This window comes from Syngnathus floridae, chromosome 7 (assembly GCF_059516105.1).
Source record: "Syngnathus floridae isolate MCC-2025c chromosome 7, RoL_Sflo_1.0, whole genome shotgun sequence".
In the NCBI taxonomy this organism is placed as follows: Eukaryota; Metazoa; Chordata; class Actinopteri; order Syngnathiformes; family Syngnathidae; genus Syngnathus; species Syngnathus floridae.
Genome location: NC_142419.1, coordinates 15,833,520 through 15,859,029, shown reverse-complemented (window position 1 = coordinate 15,859,029; position 25,510 = coordinate 15,833,520). Strand labels below are relative to the sequence as shown.

At 42.5% G+C, this 25,510-nt stretch overlaps 2 protein-coding genes and 1 long non-coding RNA gene across 6 annotated transcripts in view; 2 read left to right on the top strand and 1 right to left on the bottom strand.

Annotated features, from left to right (window-relative positions):
• dph1 (diphthamide biosynthesis 1) overlaps positions 1-25,510 on the bottom strand; it is a 112,045-nt gene that overhangs the window by 33,588 nt on the left and 52,947 nt on the right. For 3 of the 4 annotated variants that reach the window (XR_015859421.1, XM_088380725.1, XM_088380724.1), the window contains exons 4-6: positions 11,878-11,972; positions 7,792-7,941; positions 886-949 (exon numbers count right to left, since the gene is read on the bottom strand). Coding sequence is in view for 3 of the 4 variants with exons in the window: in XM_088380725.1 (XP_088236851.1) it covers positions 886-949; positions 7,792-7,941; positions 11,878-11,935 (272 nt within the window). In the remaining variant the exon portion in view is untranslated. Of the gene's footprint in view, positions 1-885; positions 950-7,791; positions 7,942-8,671; positions 8,830-11,877; positions 11,973-25,510 lie in introns of those variants that run through there. The other variant, XM_088380726.1, reaches the window with a different exon arrangement.
• The window catches only part of rtn4rl1b (reticulon 4 receptor-like 1b), a 67,771-nt gene continuing 51,376 nt past the window's right edge, over positions 9,116-25,510 (top strand). Inside the window, exon 1 of the mRNA XM_088380723.1 lies at positions 9,116-9,593. Coding sequence (XP_088236849.1) covers positions 9,581-9,593 — 13 coding nt within the window. The 5' untranslated portion in view covers positions 9,116-9,580. The remainder of the gene's footprint in view (positions 9,594-25,510) is intronic.
• Positions 17,337-18,486, top strand: LOC148395602 (uncharacterized). Its single transcript, XR_015859490.1, has 3 exons — positions 17,337-17,743; positions 17,845-17,943; positions 18,114-18,486. It is a non-coding gene; the product is annotated as an uncharacterized LOC148395602 (long non-coding RNA).

Genomic DNA, 25,510 nt, shown 5'->3' with positions numbered 1-25,510 from the left:
TAGCGCGGCGAATGATTGAATGAGGCCCGGGTGCCAAGGCCCATCTGGTCTTTGCTGTCGCCGTCGCAAAAAAAATAAAAATCTTAGTCTCGGAAAGACGGCGCATTAAATGACTCGAGTCATTTGTGTTTTACTGATCTCGTTAAAGGGAACAGAGTTGATAGAGCAGTCTCGATAAAAGGTTACATTCAGACCTTTCAACGTGGACCGGGTAAGATGGAACCTGGTCTGATAAGACCAAGAAGCCTCGGATCTTTCCTGTTTTCACGATAAGGAAAGTTTCACGGTGCAATAACGAGTATTAGAGATGCGACGATAGACGTGCGATACATCTGGATGAATCCAGAATGAAGTTTGTTATTTTATCATTTTTTTTCCTGACTCTGCTATCCAGAGATCTGATATCCGCTGCGGTTTCGAAGTTCATGGAAGCGCCGGCCGGCCATTATATCTGCTCCATCTTATAAACAGGTTAGTATCGACTTAACATCTATAAATGGAACCCACTCTGGGTGTTTAATGACAGGAGGCATTTCCTTCAAGGCGACACTTAGCAAGCAGGCAGCCTTCCCTGGGAGCAGAGAGAGGAGCGTAGGGACGGCAAGAGAAACATTTTGGTCTGCAAACCCGTCGTGGGTTTCAGGTGAGTGCTTTACAGAACGTGGGACTCTTTTTTTACATGTAGGCCAAACCACAGAGAAGACAAACTATCATGCATGGAGGTCATTAATATCGAGGTTCTTACTAAAGGAAAGTTAGGGGGAAAAAAATTTGTCTGTCCGGGTGATGGAGTACTTCGACTGAAACTAGATGTAATTAACAAGAATAATATCTTCTCAGTTCTCCGTCGTCCCAAACTCATTTTGATCATCTACGAAATTTTACCTCTCGATGATGTCGGCGATGACGCAGGCAAATAACTGCAGGCCTTCTGGAAACTGGAGAGCCACTGGAATGAGAAGAAGAAGCAAATGTTTGGGACCGGCAACACGATATCAACTAAGTGTGGGGCAGCAAAGCTATTCATAGGCCAGCGTGCGCCACTGGCAAGGAATAATGACATTTCAGGGCAATTTCCCTTCTGCCACACTTGCATTGTAGTAGCTTTATTTTACAAGCTGATGGGCTGTTGGAAATATAGCGTGAACTCATAGCCCGCGGCTTTCTTTCAAGGCGCCGTCTTCCTGATGGTTCGGAGCGCCGCGGTGCTTTTATTCATCCGTCCAACGACAATCGCTTTGTTTGCATCCACCGGCTGAATTTGTCCTTTTGCTCACTTCCAAATTTAGGCCACATTGTTGTTTTTGTTATGCAGTCAACAAGGCCTAAAGCAAAGATAAAATATGGATGAACTGATTGATAAACGACTGATGGTCCTACTGATGATTCCGCATGTTTACAAATGAGGGTTGTCCAGTTTCCTGACACGATGCCCGGAATGAGAAGAACCAATGGTGAAAAAGGTATTATTCCTGGTTTCATGTTAGCGTGGGATTTTAATAAAGCAGCCAAAAACCGAGTTGGCCGTCATCATCCTCTGCATTCTGACAGCGGGCGATGATGCGCTGCTCATTCAGGCATGCATACTAATTTAAGGAAGGATTACACAAATGATGACTGGGTGCAAGTTCTGCAAGATTTGCTTATGTAAATTCACGGGGCCAGTCATGCGCAAAAGGGCCGCGACTTCTAAAAGCCGGCTGGCACCTTGAGGAAAAAAAACACTTTTAAAGGCGGTTAAAGTTTTTAATAAACATCTATGAAGCAAATAAAAGGTGAGATTTTTTGGGGGGGAAATTGATAATGGATGGGTGGATGGATTTTAAAAAGGCTTCAAAAGATCTCAATCATAGATATTCATAATTCTAGTGGCATGCAGGTCTTGGCTCCACTATTTGACTGGGTTTATATTCTATTAGCATTTACTAGGTCATACAAGTCAATTTAGTTTAAAAAATATATATAAAATTAAGGCAATAAAATAGCAATACTTAATCATTCAGTGTCAACTATTGAAGTTTGGTGTGTATCTGCAACTTTGTATTTTAAGCATCATTTCTGTTTGTATTTTCCAGTTTGACCCCCTTATGATCAATAAACCTGTGGACAAGAAAGAAGTAAAGAAGGACAAGGAAAAGTAAATCCAAGATACTTACCAAGGGCGGCACAATAAGAACGTCTTTGAGGCGGAAAATATTACAGCTCGCACGAGGACGGAGAATGAACAGCAAAGAAGGATCAGTACGGACAATGTCTTGTGCCTCGCACGCTTCGGTAAGGTCAAAGGTTTCCTCCACCGAGGCGGCCAAAGCTCGGGCGAAAGCCGAGGCAGCAAAAGCACGTCTGTCCTACGCTCAAAAAGAAATGTCGCTCAAGGTCAAAAAAGCGCAACTCGAGGCGAAGATGGATATGCTATCGTTGCAGCAGGAAGCAGCGGCGGCTCTGGCCGAAGCGGATGTCCTAGAAGCTGCCGTTGAAGGAAGTCTTCGGAGTAGTTCCAATCTGAACCTGGAACGGTTATTTGAGCCTCCGGTCGACACTTTGGAGCGCACCAAGGAATACGTAGCCAAGCAGGTCGAAACGCCGCTCCGAGAGACGACGATATGGAATGAGACGCAGCGTTACGAATCACCGGATGTCTACTCTGGTCAACAGAACGGAAGCAAAACACCTTCGAGGTCACAAGACACTCCGGCCACCCGCCCGTATTCCAACAACATGCAAGACAGTCGTGAAGCTTACAGATCAAGCTCAAGTTCTTATCATCTCCCGTCCAGTCAGACACCTCATCGGTCTGTCTGTGATCAAACCAAAATGGCCGACTTTGCGAGATATTTAGCCCGGCGTGAGCTGGTTTCGACGAGCTTGATCAAATTCGATGATCAGCCGTGCGGTTACAGGGCGTGGAAGCAGTCCTTTCTGAACGCAATCAAGGATCTTAACTTGACGCCAAGCGAGCAGATGGATCTGTTGGTGGCGTGGCTGGGGGAGGAGTCAGCGGAGCACGCCAAACGCATCAGGGCTGTTCACGTCAACTCGGCAGACAGAGGACTAAGACGAATATGGGAAAGACTGGAAACGTGTTACGGCGCACCGGAAATGGTGGAGGACTCGTTGTTTGAACGAATCGCCAGTTTTCCCAAGATCTCCAACAGGGATTATTTAAAGCTCCATGAGCTGAGTGACTTTCTCATAGAACTGAAGGCAGCCAAAGCAGATGGAGACCTACCTGGCCTTACATATTTGGACACAGCACGAGGACTACATTTATTAGTTCGAAAGTTACCGTTCAACCTCCAAGAAAAGTGGCTTACTGTCGGAACAAACTACAAACTCCAACACCGTGTATCCTTCCCCCCGTTCGATGTTTTCGTGGACTTTGTTGAAAAACAAGCGAGAATTCGAAATGACCCAGGCTTCAAATTCACAGCTCATCTTGACACCTCAAAAGCAGGCAAAACTCAACGAAAGCCGATTTTCTACGACGGTGTCTCGGTTCATAAAACTGACGTTCTATCTTCTCCTGCCAAGCCACGCTTGGAGATTGACGATCCCGAGACACAATGTCCTATTCATAAAAAGCCTCACCCGCTCAAGAAATGTCGTAGCTTCCGTAAAAAGCCGCTGGAGCAACGCAAGGCATTCCTAAAAGACAACACGATGTGTTTGAAGTGTACGTCTACCCAACACGATGCCAAGAACTGTAAATTCATCGCAAAGTGTGAGAGTGACAAACACATCTCAGCAATTCCTCCTGAACCAACGCCGGGGATCCAAGAACCAAATCCCCCTACGCAGGACGACGGGGAGAAAATCCCAGAACCTTGCGAGGAAGTTAGTACTCGTTGTACAGAAGTACGTGGAGATCACCAGAACTCCAGATCCTGCTCAAAAATCTGTCTAGTCAAAGTATATCCGAGTGGCCGTCCTGACAGAGCGTTGAAGATGTACGCGATCATAGACGAGCAGAGCAATAAATCCCTCGCTTGCTCACAATTTTTCGAGGTCTTTAACATCCAAGGCCCTTCTGCTCCATACTCCCTCCAAACCTGCTCTGGAGTGACAAAAACTACCGGAAGATGCGTTTCAAATTACAAAATTGAATCTATGGATGGAAAGGTGCGCCTCTCGTTACCAACCCTACTGGAATGCGACGGTATCCCGAACAAGAGGTCCGAAATTCCGACACCAAACGCCGCGGCTAATCATGCACACCTTCAATCGGTTGCTAACTTGATCCCAGAGTTGGATCCAAACGCGTCCATCATGCTCCTTCTCGGGCGAGACATCATCTCAGTCCACAAAGTACGTGAGCAGGTGGACGGTCCGCGGGATGCTCCCTATGCTCAGAAACTCGACCTGGGATGGGTCATTGTCGGAAACTTGCATCTTGGAAGTGATCGCAAGGCTGAACAAAAGCCAACGAGAGTCTTCAAGCCCCGCTCGAATTTCTTTCATCTAAAGGAGACATTAAACCAGTTCCTTGCTCCTTATCACCCAAATGGAACCTTCTCAAAGGGATACAGAATGGAAGTTGATGAAAACAGTCCATCAATTGGTAACATCTCGGTCGTCCAAATCACAGAGATTAATTACAAAAAGAACAAGAGGAACATCTGGCTGAAGTTCCCTGACAACAAAGTCCAGGCCTTGGGTGTTTTTTCCTCTCTGAGATACAATTTTGAGAGAAAGCCAAAAAAAAATCTAAGTAAACAAGCTGAACTAGTCACATTGAATGAAGAAAGGTGCTACTATGATCCAAGGAACATCTGTATGCCGTTTTACTACAGCATCCAGCACCAGTCTGTGTCACCTGATGATGTCTTATTGACAGGAACTTGCCTCAACAACAACCATGTTGACCTTTTTCTCACACTTCAAAAGGAAGCTGTCGCCATGACAGCAGACATACATCGATGTTTCCAGGACGATAACCCATCTGAAGACAAACACAGAAAGCGGGTGTCCGTGTCTTTGGGAACTGGTCTGAAACAGTCTGAGAAGTACCAAAAGAGAAGTTTGAACGCATTCCCACCTCAGGACCGTGCAATCTCAATGCCTTAGATCGTTTCATTGATGACGGGTCACGAATCGGAGAAGCTGAACCCCGTTCAGAAGATAATACTCTCGTAATTTTTGGCAAGCACCATGTTTCCACACTTCTGATCAGGCACTACCATCAGGAAACATGATATCAGTCCTGAAGGTGATTTACAAGATGCTGGCTTATGGAATTTTAATGGTACAACATGAGTGAGCAGGGAGATTGATGGATGTGTCACATGCTGTGGATTCCAGTTTCATCAACACATCAGCAATTCCTAGCTATCCGGGGCCAAGTGAAACTGATCCATTCTGATGGAGGAACCAACAAGATTGAAGAGCGACAACACCAACGTGGAAAAGTTCCTGTCTGGTAAACCTTGCAGACTTTAAATATTCCTGAAGCAAATTCATACGAGCGGGCCATGGAACCAGGATGGATCCTCAAACTGACTCTTTAAAGACTCTCCAGTTTTCAAGGTGAAGATCCAAGTCTCAAAAAAGGGACAGGAACACAAAGTTCTTGTGGCCAGTCAAAAACAATTCTACTTATGGGGCCAGAGAAGCCATAGTATTCTTTTGGACATTTACGTAACTTCTCTAGAAGTTGTCCTGTTGTCACCTAGTTGCATCTTATGCTCTACAGAGGAACCTTGAAAGTTATCAGCCAGAAATGCAGGTCTTAAAATAATGGAAAAACATGAGTGAGGTGTGCATGTTGTCGACTTGGGAAAGTAAGCTAGCACGGATTAGCATGTCCATGAAAATATGAGGAAGTTGCTGAGAGAAGTGAAGTGATTTGAGTTATGGCTGTGATCCCGATGATTATCCTCTTAAATCAAGGTACCGCTGTATCTTTTCAATAGTATTTCCAAAGGCGAGGCATAAAAAGATGTTTCTATCACCTCAGCTCGGTAAATCTATCCGATGGAACACGAGCCCCTGCAGTGCGCCAGTTTTCTCACATAGCAAAGTTTGAACGTTTTCCAAAGATCCGGCAGAGGCAGTATTAAATAATAAAAGAACGAGACGGAGCGATGGATGGTGTGATGTATAGAACCGAGCCCAAAGCAGCGTCGGAAAGGTTTAGAGGTCACAGGCAGACAGTGAGAGACAGGTCATTACAGGAGAAAGGGCGGTTTTATTAGCCGAGAAAGGTTTTCATAACACGCCCTCGCCGCAGCTGACAGAGGTGAGGAGCCGTCACTCTGCTGCCTCCGACGAAAGGGTGAAGAGGATGCTGCAGGAAGCGCCTTTCATTTAGGAAAGAAAAGACGAAATCAAAAAATATATAAATAAAAAAAAAAAGTTAAGCCCACTAGGCTTGATTTTGTCATTTTTCCAGCACACGACGAGAAGAAAAATCACACAGAATGAAGAGTGTACGCGAACGATAATCTCGACTCAAAACGTGTTTATTAAGTTGGAAAATCTTCAAAAAATATGGAAAAACAGCTTAAGGGGTATTTCAAAATATTTTGAGATGAAAACAATCTCAGCACTATTCTTTGCCCGATAGTTCGGAAAGTAAATTTATCACAGAAAGTAAAATGGGAAGCCGGTAAAAAAAAAAAAAAAAAAAAAGGACATGGTACGACTTATTGTTTTGTTGCCGTGGGAATGATTTAAGAGCGAGCTTCTCATTTGGCTGCCGGAGTCGTGCGAGGACCTTGGAAAACAGAGCAAGTCCCAAAGCGGTGCACGAGTCTCCCCGGGAAACATGGCGGCGAGCTTTCAAGGATGCCGAGACACTTCAGGGCCGCCGCTTGCCGTCTTTGGGGCCGCATCCACAACTTGATTAGCTCTTTGCTTTTTCTGCGCCTGCCTGATTTAATAGTCATATTTTTTTTTTTTACGGCTGTTGTTTAAATGTTTAAAGCGCAATTTTGTTCACTCGCAATTGTAAGCCACGTATTGTCATAAAACACGCAAATGTTCATAATGTTAAATACGAATAAAGTTGTGATCTGCAAGCTAACGGCAACAGTAATGGATGTCCATAACGGAGTGGTTATGTTATGTCTGATACTAAAATGGAAATGTTAGATGATTCCTTCGAAAGAAAAGAAACATTTTATGGTACAGTCTGTGCCTTTAAAATAAGCGCAGATGCAAATAGTGATATTACAGAGACTCTGTGGCAAAAAAAAAAATCTCTATCATAAACATTTTGATTTTTAAGTCCTCCATCAAAGCAAACTTATCTTTTGTGTTTTATCAAAATAAGACATTTGCATTTTACAATGGGGAAACACTAAGCAACATTTTTTTTCCAAGCTTCTGATGTGGACAAAATAATTTTAATTTATTTTAATATCATGTGACTCAACCCTGCTTTCGCTTATTTATACGCATCGCCAAAATAAAAATTGCTTTTCGCCACTTGAAAAGAAGTGTCTGATTTTCTTCTTGTGTGTCAATGCCAAGGCTGCCGGAGGAACAGATGGACGTAAAGAGGAACAGGAGGAGGCAGAGGTGATACGTCGTCTTACTTCACAGAGAGAACATGAAGTTTGAGTGAAAGAAAAGAAAAAAAAAAACAGACACAGCAAAAACAGTCCTTTGAGAGCTACTGCATAGCCATCTGCTCCATTCCAGCTTCCTCACACATCCCCAAAACATTGAAAACACCAAATAAGTTCATGTCAAATATTTTCTCATATTTACAAAATCAGCAAAAATTGACTGTACCATCTTGTGATTAATCCCATTAAAGCAATCTTATGAAAGATATTTTGCCAAGCTCACCTCTTGTCGCCTTGGCTTGTCTCACTCGCCATACAGTCTTGGGGATTTCAAAGTTGTAGTTTGCAGGTAAGGCTTTCATTGCTTCCCGCAATTCGGGATCCTGCAGAATTTCATCCGGAATCTGATTGGCCACCCGCCGAGGTCTTTGGACTAAATAATAAAGTTTAAGAATGTATGAGCATACAGACACCAAGTCACTCATAAAAATTTTCAGAAAAGAGTGTTCATTAGTTTCAGGTGATTATCTGTACAGTAAAAGTTCAGGAATGATTATTGCTAGTTCTGATAAGCCCACTGTTGCCGTTTCATTAGAATAAAATGCTGTGTTCATTCCATCTGTTCACTGAATAGTTATTGTTAATTGCCTGCGTTTTTAATTGACTTCTGAGAGATGAGTAGCGCAATGCCTGAATCATTAAATAGCTCAGTCAAATTATAAAAAAAAGAAAAAGAAAGGTAATCTTAGTGTGCAGCAACAGCTGCATCAACAGATTGTGGAAAATCAAGTGACATAAACTCGTTTACAAAAACAAATATACATTTCTGGATTTTCGACATGTTTTGAAACCAGTGTGACGTTTAGGTACCCTCGTAAATCTGACTGACTTTTTTTACGGTATTACAAAAGCTATTTTTGAGCGATTAACACTGGAAGACAGTCGATGTTCATAAGCGTCTCTAACGCTTAAGTTTTTAATTTTACAGCAAAGATTATTCACGATTACAGATATTGATTTTAGACATGTTAAAGGAGGACAGATGTTTACAAAACGTTACGTCATGTGACGCTTTGACGTAAACTCCGTCGTCTACTTCGGAGACACTTTTAACTACCCCAATCATTCGTATTAATAATATCTAAAGAAAAAATTGTAATTACCTGCTGTAGGCTTTCTGATAGGAACAAGCTGCCCGTCGCACGCGGGCGCCGCCATGTTTTAGCAGCGCTCAAAACACCAGCCAGGCAAAAGCAGTCGATAACCGAGCGGACTGAATCGAGCACCGATAGACAATTTACGGATAGAATAATCGACGGTTATCTAATTTAACATTACGGTATTAATGCAGCTGAAAATATATAAAATATCAATTAATTTTAATACCCATTCCGATCTAAATCTGACGATTTAATTGAGTGATGAAATAGTTTTTTTATTTCTAGGACGCCTGAGTATCTTGTCGCTCTGCTCTCCTGAAGTTTAAATATAGTTTTGCGCCACGCATGATTGGTTTCCCCGCTGGTATTTGTCTGGCTCTCCAGTGAGAGAGGCTGCGCCTGGAGGAGGGAGGAGGAGAGGGGAGGAGAAGAAGGAGGAGGGTGAGGCGGCACAACATCACTTTCTCCCTCTTTGAGCGCAACGGAGTGCTGCACGGATGCAACGCACCGACTTCGGCACACACACGTTTGTTATCAGAATGCTTCTAAAAAATGCTATTTTTAAGGATCCATGAATGGAATTCGCTGTTTTTATTCTAATCATTATTTAATTTTGGGAGAGATCCAGCTGGAAGGACTTTGACTGGTCGAAAGGAGGATTGTTTTTTTTTTGTTATAGGGGAGAAGCATTCAGTCATCTTCACTGGACTTTCCGACTGACGGAATTGCTGCGCGTGGGTCCGTTTCGGGGATCATCATCCCCCCGATGTTGAAGACTGGAGAATAAAATTACACCTGCATAACGGGAGTGACATTTAAGTGACACATCAAAATCGGATCAACTTCCGAAAGTCTGGAATATTTGGATCGATGATTTCCAGACAGTGGAGCAAATTCACTTAGGTCGGCAACATGTTCAAAAGGGGTGAGTGACACTGAACTTTTAATGTGCTTTTTTAAAATTATTATTCCCTGACGCACACGTGCAAACGTGGTGTGGGTGCGTGTTCATTCCGCTTTCCTGCCTGCCGGCTAAAATCGAGTGCAATTTTTTTGCGCGTGGTGTGTGCATGCACGACAATGTGCTTGTTATAACCCAGCTGATGCCGCACTGCAGTTTATATGACTTGTGCCCCGGTCAGAAAGCTGAAGAATTGTTGTTATGCGATTATTATTGTTGGACTTGGTGGTCCACAAGGTCATTCACCCCCCCGGCCACACACACCAAATGATAATCCAAGACCTTTTTCCACCTCATATGCAACCAAGCCCTACCCTGAAAATACTTTAATATCAAGTTAGTGAAGTGAGAGAGGGAAAAAAACGTGATTTTTTAAATTATTTATTTATATACAAGGGCTTGTCTGCAGAAGATGGATGGCATCAGCAAGACATTAATACTCATAGGTCCTCTCATCTATCGATCAGTGACTGCAATCCCTGCTGCTGCTGAACAATTATTATGAGGGAGTAAAATCAAACTAGACCCCCCCATCCCACCCCAAGGAGGCTTTGATGAGGTCCCCTGCCACCCACTTGAGGAACCCTTGCACAAGTAGAGGCCACCACTAGGTGCGCTGTTTTAACGATCCAAACATTCCAACATAAAGTTGTAAATACGATACATATGCAGTGATTAGCAATCACATTAATTATTCAGAATTTGTTGATGTCATACTAAATAGATTCCACTTAGGATTTTAAGATGTTTTTTTCTTTTTGTTGTAATTTTAATAAGTAGCAGAAAGCCAGATACTGATTACAAAACAAAACCACACGGAAATCCTTGTTTGTGGCCTTGTTGTGTAGTTTTAAAACAAAAATCAGCAAACTCACTTCTTGTTTTTAAAACACAATTGGCGGCAAGTTTGTAAAAAAATAAACAAAGAAATCAGTTCACGTTAGACGATCATGGTGTGGAATGGACTATCAATAGCCCCGTCGCGGCTTAAGCCAGAAGGCGGCCATCTTACGTTGCCAGTTACCCACAATGTCTGTTATTTTTCCGCTGAAAACACTGTTTGCATTTTACGCTGAGATTTTTGTCTGGAATAATGAGAGTAGGTAAAAACATTCAGAATTAGCATCAATTCAATTAGCTCCCTCTAGTGGTACTTCAAAGAATCCCTGTCCAAGAACATTTCTGTTATTTTTAACTTTTTAGTCAAATCTTCCCATAATCAGGCACAGTGTTACTGCTCAAACTACGCATCATGACTATTATTTTCACCAACACATAGACCTACTACGCGACTGTCCGTCAATATCGTGGTGGTACTTGGAGTTTCACCAGTCATAAAAATGACAACCAGCTTGCCATGTCGGGTGAATTATGCAAAGGAGAGTCTGAGGAATCATTATAAATGCTCATTGTAGCATTGCCACAACAACACATCTACTGGTGGCCTTGTACACACAGCGCCGTCTCTTCTCTGCGCCGCGGGTCATGCTGGCACTGCAACACTGTATGGATAGATACCACCGCTCACTGCTTTTAGTCTGCTTTGTCAGACCCAATCTGTTTTGGATGCGCGTGTGTGTACTGTGCCTCAGGGGCAGCGAGAGAAACAGCCTGTTTTCCTTTGCCATCACATCGATTATTGCTGTTCCAAGAGTCGAGATGAAACACACCGCGGTGATGAGTGCTTATAGCTGGAACAGCTTGGGGGCGGGGGAGGTGGGGGGGAGGTTGTCGAAAAACTGCCTTCTGACAGCTTAGTGCAAGAAGTGATGCCATGTCGTTTAAAAGGAGTCATCGTAAGGTTCACGATTGTCTGCAGCGACCGATGTGAGTCACCATGCATATTTATGAACGTGCTGTTTTGGGAGTGTGTGAGGGCGAGCATGCGTGTCCTGTTTTTGTGTGTCATGCTAATGGACGTGCTGGTAGAAAGCTATTATTGGGTCTTCTGATATTTGATTGGCTAGAGTTGGATCCAGGGGTGTGGGCAAAGCCAGGGCGAAAGAATCTCAAAGTTTTTGTATGCAAATGAGCCATCTCGGGATGAAAGATTAATCGAATTTGAATCGACATGCAATTTTCAATTTTGTTTTATAAATTATGTGGGGAGGATTGCAATTTTCATAATCATTCAGCTCCACCATCGCAGGACGTTGGGGGGGGGGGGGGGGGGGGTGATCCTATTGAATTCAAGACAAATTTATTTGAGGTAGAAATTTCCCCAGTCTGCCAAAAAATGCAAGCGTACTTGCGGCATGTCTTGAGTTGGCGGCGAGGCAGAGATGTGTCAGCTTTGGCAGGAACATCGAACAAGTTCTCTGGTGAATTTGAATGACTTTGCACCTAGAAATAACACATTGCAGGGAGTCTGGTTAATGCATGAGGGCCCAGCACTGGCTGTGACACATCCACCATTCACAAACACATACATTGGAAAGAAGGAGGGAAAGGGGAAAAAAAAAAAAGTCTAAGATGATTCATACACGGCGGTGCTCAGCGTGACTTTTCACGGTGGCTGCTTGTGGCTAATTATTACGCTAACGAAGTGGGAAAAGTAGATTTGGCATTCACATGACGTCTGACTGCCCACTGGTTTGTTCAGTTGAGACGGAGGTGGATCGTCGTGGCGACAAGCTGAGCTCTCATGTACTCATGACATTACTATTATATATATTTTGATTGTTTCCCCAGGAAACGAATGAAAATGGAAAAAATCAGTGCGTGCCGCAATAATTGGGTCTTTAAACGTATAGGTTGTCAAATTCATTTTTTTCTCGGGCCGCATTGGAGTCATAGTTTCCTTTGGAGGACCATTATGACAAAGTGATGAAACCGGAGACGAGTAAAAACTGTTCAAATATTTTCAAAAGATCAATGGTAGCCATATAAAATGATGTGGTGGGCCGTATCTGGCCCCCGGACCTTGGCTTTGACACCTATAACAAAGTTTGCAAGCGATTCTTTTCACAACTGCACATATTTCTCAAGAAAGCATCAGTCCGTAAAGACGGCACCATCTGACAGCAGCGGAAAAAAAAAAAATACAAGATGTCCACCGCATGTACAGGACCACGCCATGTAATTCCAGCGCCATGTTCTGTAGGATTAATCGAGGCCGGATCAGTGAGGACCTTCCAATGTCAAGAAGACAAGTTGATCTCATCTTTAACATCATCTTCTGAACTGCTTATCCGACACCCTCTTAGTCCTCCATCCTTCAGAGTGCAGATATGACCCGCGGACGTCAAGTGTTTACGATAACACGTTAAAAAATGGCCGCCGTAACAGCCGCAAATCTACGCTCATTAGCAAAGGACAAACAGCCGCTTTACCGGAGAAGTGAGATACCGAGCCCCCGGGAGCGGGCGAGTGATTAAGTACGATGACATGAATTTGCACGAAAGCAATAAATGCCCATCTGTCACTTAACTACGTCGAAACATCTCCAGGCGCCGTCCAAACCCGGCGAGCCTTAATTCTATTTCAAGAGAATAGCTTGTCTAATCCTCTCAGTGTCACTCGGTGTCAAGTCGCCATTGTCGGACTCGCGTTTCGGACCGCTGACGGGAGGGCTCGGATCATGTAGAGAGCTGAGCAAAAAAAAATAATATATATCAACCCCCCAAAAGCAATCTCCTAAAGCTGTCGATAAGCCGGTTGGAAAATGAGAAGCGAATCAGGACCCGGGTGGGCTTTGCCTTTCCTGTCTTGTTACAGAATGTGTTCATTTATAACGATTAAGCCAATCAAAACGATGGAGGTAAAAAAAGTTGACTACTGGAGGGAATACTTCCGTTTTATAACAACAAAGCAATGAAAAAGTATAAGCAAATTGATGAATTGGTAGTCTGAAGATCTCACCTGGAGCGCATGGTGTCAACAGTAATTTACTGAAGAGCATCACCAATAATTGGATGTCTGACATTTACTTATGCTGAGGAAAAAAAAAAAAAAAAATCGTTGCGATGGCTTTCACATAATGCGCTGCTGGGCACCGATGTGCATCTCAAGCATCACATTTGCACAAGGAGCCATTTACAAAAGAAAAGAATACTCAGTCATGCTGGTCCATCTCGGAGTTGTTTGGATCGGCAATTTTTCCGTAGCGAAATAATGAAAGTAGAAATGGTCATGTAAGTATACAAATATGCAAATTAGTTGAAACAAATGCTGTGCTCATAGCCCCGCCCCCTTCTCATTAAAATTTAGCTTTTGTTGCATTTTTTTTTTTTTTAGAATTAAATAACGTGTAAATTATTAATTGCTAACAGTAATGTTTTATTATGTAACGAATTACAAAGAATATTTAACTTTGATGACATCAGAGTTTCCAGCACCAGTATCGGTACTAAAAAAAAAAAGTTCCGATACAACGACACTGATACATATCAATAAAGGTAATTAATAATATTTTCTAGGGGTCATGTTTTTGCTTTTCGGCATTTTCCCCTGCGAATATTTTCAATCGCCCGTATCCGCCATTATTGCGTAAATCAGATGCAAGGCCAGTCTTTAGCTGAGCATAATGAGGTGAAAGCAATAAACAACCTATGAGCCCTTTTGTTTTTTTAATCATTATTAATAATGAATTTCTAATGATGTGGTAAATAGGACTTTAAAGGTCAATGTGACTTGCGTAGATGGGAAGGAAGCAAGGAGGAGGGCATGGAGGAGTCGGGAGTTCTCCCAGGTGTTCTCCTGTGACAGCCCCCATCCTGCTCCCGCCACCCCTTCTCCTTCCCGAGGCTTCGGGGACTTTTGTCTGCTGTGTGCTGAGCAAAGCAATTCAGCATCAGCACCTGGACGTCTGCCCTTGTGCCATTGAACCGTAGCGTGTCCTCAAGGCCAAGCGGTGACAGAAGAGAACAAGCGGCACGGGGATCCACCATGTTTTCAGGAAAGCATCCACCACCCCGATTTGCGCTTGTTTATCCTGCATCCTATTAATCCCGCACTCCATCCACGTCCGAGTCGGCATTCCGACGCCGGCTAATTCGCTCCCGAGAGTACCTGCGGATTTAGGGAGGATTCAAAAATGAACGATTTCGACGGGCGGGAAATTCCAACGCGGGGTTGAAGATGCGATGAAGCAAACAACAAGTAGGGTTCATCTCGGAGGTTGATCTCACTTCACGGCAAATTATCTCAAGTATGTGTGAAATACACTCCGAGGACTGCGGCTCGGAGATGATTTGAAACATAATTACAACTTCAGTGTGTGTACATGCGAAGAAGACTCTCCGCTAATGACCCAGACGACTCCGCTAGTCTGATTACTTGTTGGATCTTGGTTTTGACTGTTTCGAAATTCAGGGGAGAACTCATCAGTCGTCACATAAATGAAAATGATTAACTCGTTCGCTGCCATCGATGACTATAGATTTGTACCTAAGCTGATGAATATTAATCAATGAATTAAATAGTGTTCAATTCCCTTTCCCACCACAGCTCCATCTACTGGCTCCCAATGTCAACTTCCAAAAGTCATTCCTCGACGGCTACTTTTTGATCCCATACTAACCAAACGTCAGTCAAAAGCCAGCGGCCTTTCACAGGCGGCGTAGGTAATCATCACCTCGCCGCTATCCGAGGTCTCCTCTCAGTGAGAGTTGGCCCTCCTCGCTCGCACTTTAATGAGCCAGCCTGCTGTCAGCGTGTCACCTGAGCTCCGAGCATCTGTCGCCTTGCCGCCATTCGTGTGTCTGCCGCCGTTCGCGTCGAGCTTTAGCGCCGATCGCTTTCACGGTAATTGCTTAACCTGCGAGTTAAAAGCCGTGCACCGGGGGTGTGAATATATGCCGACTTGAGATAATGTATGTTTTAGACCTGTTGAGCAACATCACCAGCACGTGACATCTAGCTCACCTCTAGTTCGCCCCCTGGTGGTTGGTTGACTTGTGATTTCTTCAATTAGAATCCTCCAAGACTCTTTCCCCAGTCACGTAGTTGTCGGATCCAAATCCCTCTTAATTGTCTTAGAAGACTCTTAAAGCCACTTATTTACAGCAGCAGACATGTTTTGACCTTATTACGCTTTGCGTGAAAATGCGGATAAGTGGAATTAGCTGTTTTCATCTCACGTCATTTTCACTCGGCGCAAAGGCCACCTTTGTGAAATTGGATTTTTGGCATACATCAGATTTACACCTCTCGTGCACTTGTCTGGACTTAAGTCCTTGATCACTACTCAAGTCCCCCCCAAGTGCGAGGTGTCGTTTGGAGCGCTAGAGATAAGCACGATAATTGATCAACAACATGGTGGCTGTAACAAGATGTCCTCCGAGGGAAGAATGTAAAAAGCTCCATGGCTGACTTCCTGAGATCCTCTTCTCACGCCGGAGAAGACCACATAGTGAGGAACGAGCGAAGCTGGCAGCTGCTTGTTTTACATTCCGTCCACCTTCACCCTGCAGGGATTCGCTCTTGCATCCCAATGACAGGCTTCTCCTCCCACCTTGCTCAGCAGCTTAAATCCACGCTCGGAAAGTCCTTTGAAAAGTGCGGATGAAGCTCTAAGAGGTCAAACACACATTTGTTTGACTTTCCAAACGGTCTTTCACGAAAAAAAATTGTTTCACACTGACGCCGTTATAGAAACTTTACATTTCTGCTCGTCAGTGTGGGAAAACTGGCGTTGTCAAGTCTCCTCCCTTCATTGTTCCGATTTAAATAGCGAGCAAAAGGGGAAAGCTCAGAGCTGTTTTTATTCCAAAAAGATTTCCATCTGCTTTGCTTTGGCGAGGAACCTTCAAGAGAAAGTCGCTTCCTGCCTCGCCCCCAGTATGAGAGAGAGAGAGAGGGTGGGGGGTATAAAAAAGAGCAGAGTGAATAGATAAGCGCTAACGTGCATTCTAGCTGCTCCTCTTCAAGGCCTTGCCTAGTGCAGTTCAATTCTCACGGGAAGGCGGAGCAGAGAAAGACTGCCCAATCAATGCCATATCAATACTTTTTACCCTTCCCCAGAAGAACCACAAGTCACTTTGCCCTTAGCGATGGCGCTAATGAAGCCGCTAACCCCACATCGTCGCGCCGCTCCATGTTTTGCTCGGAATCGAAAACGAATCGAGAGGGTAGATAGCAGATCATGAAACGATTGGATTTTTAGAATTTTTAAATTTATTTATTAAACAAAAATTTGAACCTGTTGCCATTTTTTTTAGATTATTTTTTTTTTTAGACATTTTAAATTTATTTATTTATCCCAAGAGAGAGGGCGAGAGAGAGAGAGTCCAAGGACACAATATGTCAGGGCTCAAATGGAAGTAATGGAAGAAAGATGTTTATTTTGGTCTTGTTTTTTGCGTTGGTGTCACACCAGCTCTCGCCACCTCTAGATGAAGAGGTCCTTTGGATGGAGATTGACAGGCAGAGCCCAGCCCACTCACATTTAGTTTTGTTTGTGGAGGTAATTGACAGAGAAAAGGAAGCATATAAGATGATGGCAAAATACATCATTAGAATGTCATTAAAAATATATATTTATATATCATAATATTATATATATATATATATAAAATATATATATATATATATATATTTCTTCATGTGACATTTGTGTTATTTTGTGTGTGCTAATATATATATATATAGATCCACTTTTTTTTAAGTACCTTTTTAAGTTGATAGGATTTCCATTAAAGGTAGCCAGAGGTTCATATGTGGTCAATAGATTTTTCTGACTTCATTAAGAGAGTGTGTATGGGGTGTAAGAATGGGAATCGAATGGTGACGGCGGCGAAAGTGGGCGATAATGACACGTGTTATTGACCTGAGAAGCCTGACAATCTACTTAGAGTTGTTGCCTTCCATCCTTATATAGCTTCTTTCTCCAACTTTGAAGGTGCTGATGAGTCAGAAAGAAAACTTTAAAAGAGTTGTCTCACTTTATAGTCGGCCACAAAGCATCTGGCATCGTCAATTGGGGCTACTTGAAGGCATTTAGGACTGGCGTTATATTTCCTCCTCTCCTTGGTGTGGTCAGAATTTCTGAATGAGCTGCAGCTATTTGATGCTCTTTTGATGGAGTCCAGTCAAAGAGAAGAGCACTAATCAAGTTCTCCCGGTCTGCTAGGTTGAAAGAAACGAGCTCTAATAACGAAACGACTAATTAGTTTGTAAGTTGTCCTTGAATGTCTTATTATGGATAACAAAAGTATACGTGGTGGGGAGGGCTGTTTTGCTCGGTCCCCTGATATTCCGTCTTTGTGACGAACAGAACAATGCTTCGAGTGTTTTCAATGCCGCAACAATATTACTTTCAAGGAACTGGAGAATCTTCTGGTTGGCAAATTACAGGAATAAGTAAAAGTGTACGGTATGTATAAATAAGATTCTAACACACACACATTCTGTACATACATTGAAGCGGGTTCTGACAGCAATATTATGGCGCTAATGGAAACGTTTTTTGTGTGGGAGCACTCAGCGTTGTCTGGCCGCGGATGCACAAAGACGCACGCTATTGTTATTTTGCGTATGCAACAGCCTCGATGTTCCCGCTGCCTCCCACCTAGCAGGTGTGTGCCGGACTTCCTCTGCCTCTCATCCTCTCGACCCGACCCTCTCGTCCCACTCAAGTGTGTATGACGGGAACAAAATAAAATATTGTACATGGAACAGGCTGCTTCTCTTCAATCTCTCGCTAGATGTTCTCCTGTTTCCCGACCGGATTTACATACTGTATTTATTTACAGTGGTGCCTTGAGATACAAGTGACACGATTTATTGTTTCGCTTTGACTTGTGAGCATAGACTTGAGATACAAGCGCTCTTTGGTGGTAGTGAACTTAACAATCAGCAGTAATAGTGAATAATAATTCAACAAAAAGGCTTAATTGTGTTAAAAGTCACTCCCAAACTAAACAAAATTAGAGAAAAGAATCACAGCTTTCCTAATGCTAACAAGCAACATCATTGACATGCTAACAGCTAGCATCGCAAGTTGCGGTTTTAGAAGTTTAGAATATTTCAAGCTAGTTGAGGCTAGTGGCTCGCGACAACTTCGTGCACTCCATTTAACCTTCATCCAGTCCTCACGAAATCTCAGGATTAGTAAGAGTGACAACCTTTACTCTGTTAATAAATTGAGTTTCCAAATGTGGTCCTGACTCAGAGTTTCCAATTTGCCCTAATGAACCCGCAGAACCTTTCCATTGCGGTTTCTTCTAATTAGCCACCATTGACAATGAGCTGTCAATCATCAATTTGGCATCAGTGTATTAAATCTGGATCACAGTTCAATTCATTTTTCCTCTCAGAATCACTGCTGCGGGTATAGGTGAACTTAGGCACGTGATTAAAAGTTGGGCTCAACCAATTAATCACATTTTGGTATTTCAAAACAAATACTGAAGGTCAAAGTATTGGAAAACATTTAATAATTCTGCCGGTAATTGATATTTTTATTATTGTAAGCGTAAGGGGACTAAATGAGAAGTTATCGTATTTTCATCGTATTTTCATCGTACATATATATTTTTATTTACTCAACCGATTAATTACAAACATAGTCCTAAAAATAAATATTCGTATCGTCAGGCGCTAATTAATAGCACTAGTGTGCTTGTCGTATGCGCAAAGGTCCGAAGTTCACATTTACGTGTAATCCATAAAGACTACGGCGGCGCCACAGGTCAGCGTGTCGGGTCCCCGCTGCGTTGTAAACATTTGCAAAGGGGCTCCGGTTTATCTCCGGGCACGAAAATAAACAGCACATTGTGGGAAACAGATAAACAGTAGGCCATTGCTCTCCGTTAGCGTAAACGAAAAATGTTACAGCGACCGAAAAGAATCATCTAGCAATTAGTCGTCTCGACGCTAATGCTATTAGCAACAAAACATCGTAGATTTGAGGATGATGCACGTATTAATCACGCGGAACACACGAGATAAGAAAAATGGGATGTCAAGTAGTGTACTAACGATACAAAGATCTCACCTCGGCAGCTTCCGCTCTTCCAAGCCTCCCTGGCAGACACTCAATCGCAAATAATGAATAATTAATGTTAATTGGAAGCGTTGGCAAGAGTGAAGAAATCGCAAGGACTTGTGCTAATTGGCAATTTTTTTTTTTCCTTTTAAGGGGCTGAGGTTTTTATTTTCCTCACTTCTGCTCATACCTTCTTGCCTGTGGTAAGAACTGAAAATTAGCACGACATAATGAGACGTGTTTTAGGTCAGAATTGGGAGGAAGTGGAGCAACCGAGTTAATAGACTTGCGAGCCGATAAAAATTGATTCATTTGTTGAGATTTACTTGAAGGCTTTTCGTTAGCTGCGTTCAATTGCTCGTGATGTAAGACGTCCGACGTTTGTCGGTTCAAAGCGGCGAATTGTGATGATGTCATCAAAGCCAGATGGAGTTTGAACAAGTCAAGGTTGTAAACAACAAAAAAAAGCAGATGGATTCTCTGCATTGACGAATAGCTTAGCCTTGTAGCGCACACACATCGCGCTTGTTAGATTCTACTCCCCCCCTCCCAACCTGTTATTCCTCTAGCTTCTCTCGCTCACTGCAGACTTGCACTCTTCATCTTGAATTATTAAAAACCTGTTGTGATTCCCTGTATGATTGTGAATCTGGGGCTGAGGCTCTTAACATGTTTGTTTTTCTTCTATTCACCGACTTCTCCGCCCACCGCTCATCATCCCGCCATCTCTAAAACCTGATCGTGATGCTGCAATCCTCCGGAAGGTGCAAATGTAACCCTGAAGCAGAATGAGGACTACTAAAAAAAAAAAAAAAAGCGCTGTAGTCCTAAGTGTGAATATTATTCATTTGGATCTGTATTCATGTCAGAGGACTTTTCACAAGGGGATGAAGATGGATATTTTTTTCATTTCCCAGCATGCATGGGTAGCAGCAGCGCTGGGACCCGAATTGGCACACACAGTCTCGGGCGGTTTCTCAGGGGATACGCCTCCCTCCCGTCTCCAAGCCCCAGTCGCCTCCCCAAGAGGGAGAACCTGCCAACGGCGGCCGTTCAACACAACACACACACGCTTGTTTTCTAACCCAAACATGCGGTAGAATCTCCAAGGTCGAAGGAAATTTGTTTCGGGACGCTCGTCTAAATCTTATTTGAGCGCAAATGCAATTTTGGCTCAAGAAAATTATGGAAAATTGTGTGTGAAACTTATGAAAGTTTCATTCACTGTTACAGCAAAATATTATTTGAATATTCCAAAGAGTCATGCAAGGAGAATAAAGCGTTAAGATGCTTTTTTCAGATATAGTGACTTAATAACGTTGGTTGAGTGAAGTGAAAAAAAAGTTATTGTCAACATAAACATTTAAATAAATAAATAATGACATTCCAAACTCATCTTAAACTGAAAAATAAAATGGCTTCCAGATTATTCAAGTCCGAAAAAATTGTGAAGACTCCCAATAATTTCCCCTAACAACCCAGGCTACACTTTTCCTCTCACCAACATATAAATTAGAGCTATATTATTGTACTACTTTCCTTTTTTAGACAGGCATATAGGTTCCACACAAAAAACAAATGTGTTGCATAAAATATTACAAAACTAATAACACTGAATCCTTTGTTTATAATAAAAATCCCCCCCCCCATAATAAAAACAAATGCCAAGCAATGATGCCAAAGCAGTGATGCCAACGTTGATGCGCCAACGTCTCCGAGGGACTGCGGCTGTCCTAAGAAAAGGTTACAAAAACAGCTGCTGGCAGATGAAAAATTCATGCGGCGAGCATTTCATTTAAGCGTCCTCCTCCATGCCTCTCCTCTTAACGCACGACAAACCGGTCCGAGCAACAAACGGCGGTCCGAGGCTCTTTTGTCTATGATCTGCGGGTGAATATTAATGTCGTGTGTGCTGTTGGAGCTGGATAAAACTAAAAAAAAAAAAAAAAAACAGCGAGTAGGGATTTGAATATGGCCCTGGCAGAACCAACGCTCTAATAAGCGGGTGAGGGAAAACACGAGCTGCATTGAAGAAGACATGGCGACTCCGCAAGGTCTCTCGAGCTTGCCAGGCCGGACTTGTAACTCACGCATGAATTTAAATTTTATTTTGCAGGCCCTATTGCATTAATAATGTGCTTTTGAATATCATCAATTTAAAGCGCAATATGTTTGAATAAGCTATCAAAGTGTTTTTTTTTTTTTTTACATCTTGCAGTTCCATGACAAACAGAAATGAGGTTAGCGGGTCAATTTGACCCCGGGGCTTTTTTTGCGTTGAGTTGGGTTGTTACGTCAAGACAATCCTTTACTGATTGAAATTCAACTGTGGCAGCTGGGTTCAGTATAGTAGCTTTAGAAATCCAACCCACCTAATATGGGTCAGTTTGACCCGCAGTCAAAAAAAATTCTACCACTTTGAGGCACCAAAGCCAGGTTCATAGGAGAGTAATAACAGGTGTTAAAGTGATCCAAAACTGAAGTTTAGCCTTAGTTGTTAGCAGTTTTTAATCTACTTGGTGGCAATTAACAAGCAGCTAGCAAACAACAAAGGTGACAATTTTCTTTTCAGATTTTTGCATCAGCACTTCTGGCGCATTATTAAAAAACGAACACACAAAAACATTAGCGGTGTTGCTAATTCATAGTCTAGTGCGATACTGAAGCGAGCCGAACCATTTGGGCATTTAATATCAAATACAAAGAGATTGAGCTATCACACCGGGGAAAATTACATTTGGTTAAGTGTCGTTAATGAAGAGTACCCAAAAAAAAAGCTTAATGCACTGCGCTTTAATTGAAAACAAAGAGGTGGATGTCACGGGATCACGGCGCCCGGAGCGTCTCGGTGTCGAACACTTTATTACGATCAATATGAACTAATGAAAGAGCGATAGGGATTATTCAAAATATGGAGATAAGGACTCTCACAATTTGTACATTCGCTTTATTTAAGAGAGCATCGATGCCGCCTCCGCATTTCAGCCACGCGCTCTCGACGACATAAGGAGCCTTGCTTGCCTTTTGTTCGTGAGGCTCTCAGACACGGCTCGTCTCGATATTATCTGTCGACGCCGGCTGCCAACGGCGTGTTGGGTAAATACAAGCTGCCTAATTGCAGCCAATCGCACCCCCGCAGGAGCTGCAATTTGGAGCGTGAGAAGGACCGCTGGAATGAGATCTTGGTGGAGGCACCCCGTGATCAGCCTTGCTCAAGAGACACTGGAGAGCACTGAGAAGCTTGGTTTTTTTTCCATGTGATTCCAGTTAGCCATTAGCATTCAATCCACAGATTTGGATACTGCGCTTTGGAGAGCAAACATTTGTTTTGACAGCTGTCATGAAATGCCATCCGTGTAGAACACTGGTTTCAAACCCAAGGCCCGGGGGCCAAATATAATCCGTCGCATCATTTTAAGTGGCCCGCCAAAACAAATTGTGCATCAAATTCATGTCAAAACTGAAATTGCAAATTGTCTTCACTTTTGGAAAAAAATGCTAATAAAAAAATTCACTTTTGGAAAAAAAATGCTAATAAAAAATAAATAATAAAAATAAAAAATGCTTATAAAATGCTATTTTTATTAGCATTCATCTGTTTAAAATATAGATAAATAAAATATAAATACTTTTTACTAGTGATTTATTATTTCATCTTGTAGCCTAAACTGTATATAAAAAAAATGCTAATAAAAAAATAAAGAATAAAAATAAAGAATGCTAATAAAAATGCTATTTTATTAGAATTCATCTGTTTAAAATATAAATATAAATAAAATATAAATACTTTTTACTAGTGATTTATTATTTCATCTTGTAGCCTAAACTGTATATGAAAAAAAATGCTAATAAAAAATAAATAAAAATAAAGAATGCTAATAAAAATGCAATTTTTTACTAGCATTCATCTTTTTAAAATATAAATATAATTAAATAAAATATAAATATTTTTGACTAGCGATTTATTATTTCATCTTGTAGCCTAAACTCTATATAATATAAGCACTTATATAGCACTTCAAAGGACACAACAACTAAATTCCAGTCGTTAAAAAAAATACCGCTTCGCTATCAAACCTCCCTGTATAATACGGATATAATAATAAATATAGTGTATAGCGAATAGCGGCTTTAAGGTCAGCCATGCAAGAAATAGCGATTCAATCCTGCACTAATTACCGCACTATATCTTCTTTAGATTCACTCACCGCGGGACGGCGGTATTTGGTTGTATTTTACCGCAATAAAACTGCAAGTTTACGCGTAGGGGGAGGTGGGAAAGCAAATGGTCCTTGAAGAGGCTCTCTCACAGAGGAGCAAGCTTTTGATGTGGTATAGGAGCGTATTCATTACCCGCAAGCCGTCATCTAAGCGTTACCTGGCCATCTACTGGATGTTCCTAATTCCCCGCGCCGCCTCTTGAAGGTCACAGCGTGATTTAAACAAACTCATCTGATGGGCGGAGGTGTATAAATATTGCCGATGCTCTCTCGCTCGCTCTATAAAATCTATCTCTCGGTGCGTCGGAAAGATGAGGTGACGTCTCTTCCATTAGCGACTGATTTGTATGTGTGAAGTAGTCAAGGAGTGTGATTTCTCTGCAAATTGAATATGTTGTGGCAGTTCTAACGAGCGGTTAGCGATATGACGGCCATTTTGCAGCGCTTCATGACCAAGCAGTTCAGAAAAACTGAAGTTTTTAATTAATTATTGGATGGATGGATGGATGGATGGATGGATGGATGGATGGATGGATGGATGGATGGATGGATGGATGGATGGATGGATGGATGGATGGATGGATGGATGGATGGATAAATGAACGAACGAACGAACGAACGAGCGAGCGAGCAAACGAATGAATGAATGAATAAATAAATAAATACATATTGCGACATTTTCAGGGATGTGCTGTTGTTTTTTGGCCCAAGATAAAATGTAATTGCTTTTCTATAGGTGGCCCGTCTATTGGCTCGACTTCAGCATTCCCGATGCATTGATGGACAGGTTGCCGCGGCGACGGGCTCACAAATTAATGTTTTATCTGTGCAAGGCTGTAATTGACTGGGGGGGATGGGGGTGTCATCAAATTGCCAAAATGCGGAACAATCATTCCGGCTCACAACCTCATAAGTAAAACGGCGTCGCAAATAAAACGGACTGCCCCCACGCTGACCGTTATAAAGCAAACAAATTGAGGACAGTTTCGTTTTAGAGTCCGCTGAGTATTCTAGAAGTGCGAGCCACGGGGCCGAATAAAAGTTGAACGACTTTTTGCTTGTTATTGATGGATCAATTGGAACAGTCAGCGACGACCACGGATAGACGGACTCGATTCAAATGGATTTGGGACTTGTCAATAGACCAACATTTGAGATCTGGTGCCTTCAAGTTTCATTTTTGAATTGAGGCAGTTATTCTTCTTGCTTCAAGACGTTTTATGTATCAAAGATTTCCAATTTTCAAGCTAGGGGGTCTCGCTATTTTGTCTTTTTCCTGCGTGTGTGCCATGTCATAAACTATTGTATAAATGTCCCACATTTGCGCTTATTTGCTCGGCTTGCCCCTGCGCACGCTCCAATGTTTGATTGATGCCGAATTAGAAGCGATGTGAGGAGGAGCAGGGAGCACAAGAGCCCCGCTGCGCCGGCGTTCTTTCCGCCACGCAGACATGCTTGTGCACTAATGAACTTCAAAACGCCTCACATCTCGACTCCTACTTTTGCTGCGTGACAGCTCGGAAACGACACAAGCGTGTCTGTTTTTTCTTTTTTTTTTTTCCTGCAGTTTCTGCTGATTTATTCGTACACCCGAGTGGAAAAAATATCGCCGGTCTTACAGTACGCGTGCGTAAAAAAAGGCCACCTCCATCGAGGAGGGGCGATACATTGTTATTTTTTCTCTCTGGGGTTTTCGTGAGTGAATGAAATCAATTTATGATAGCAGATTGTGG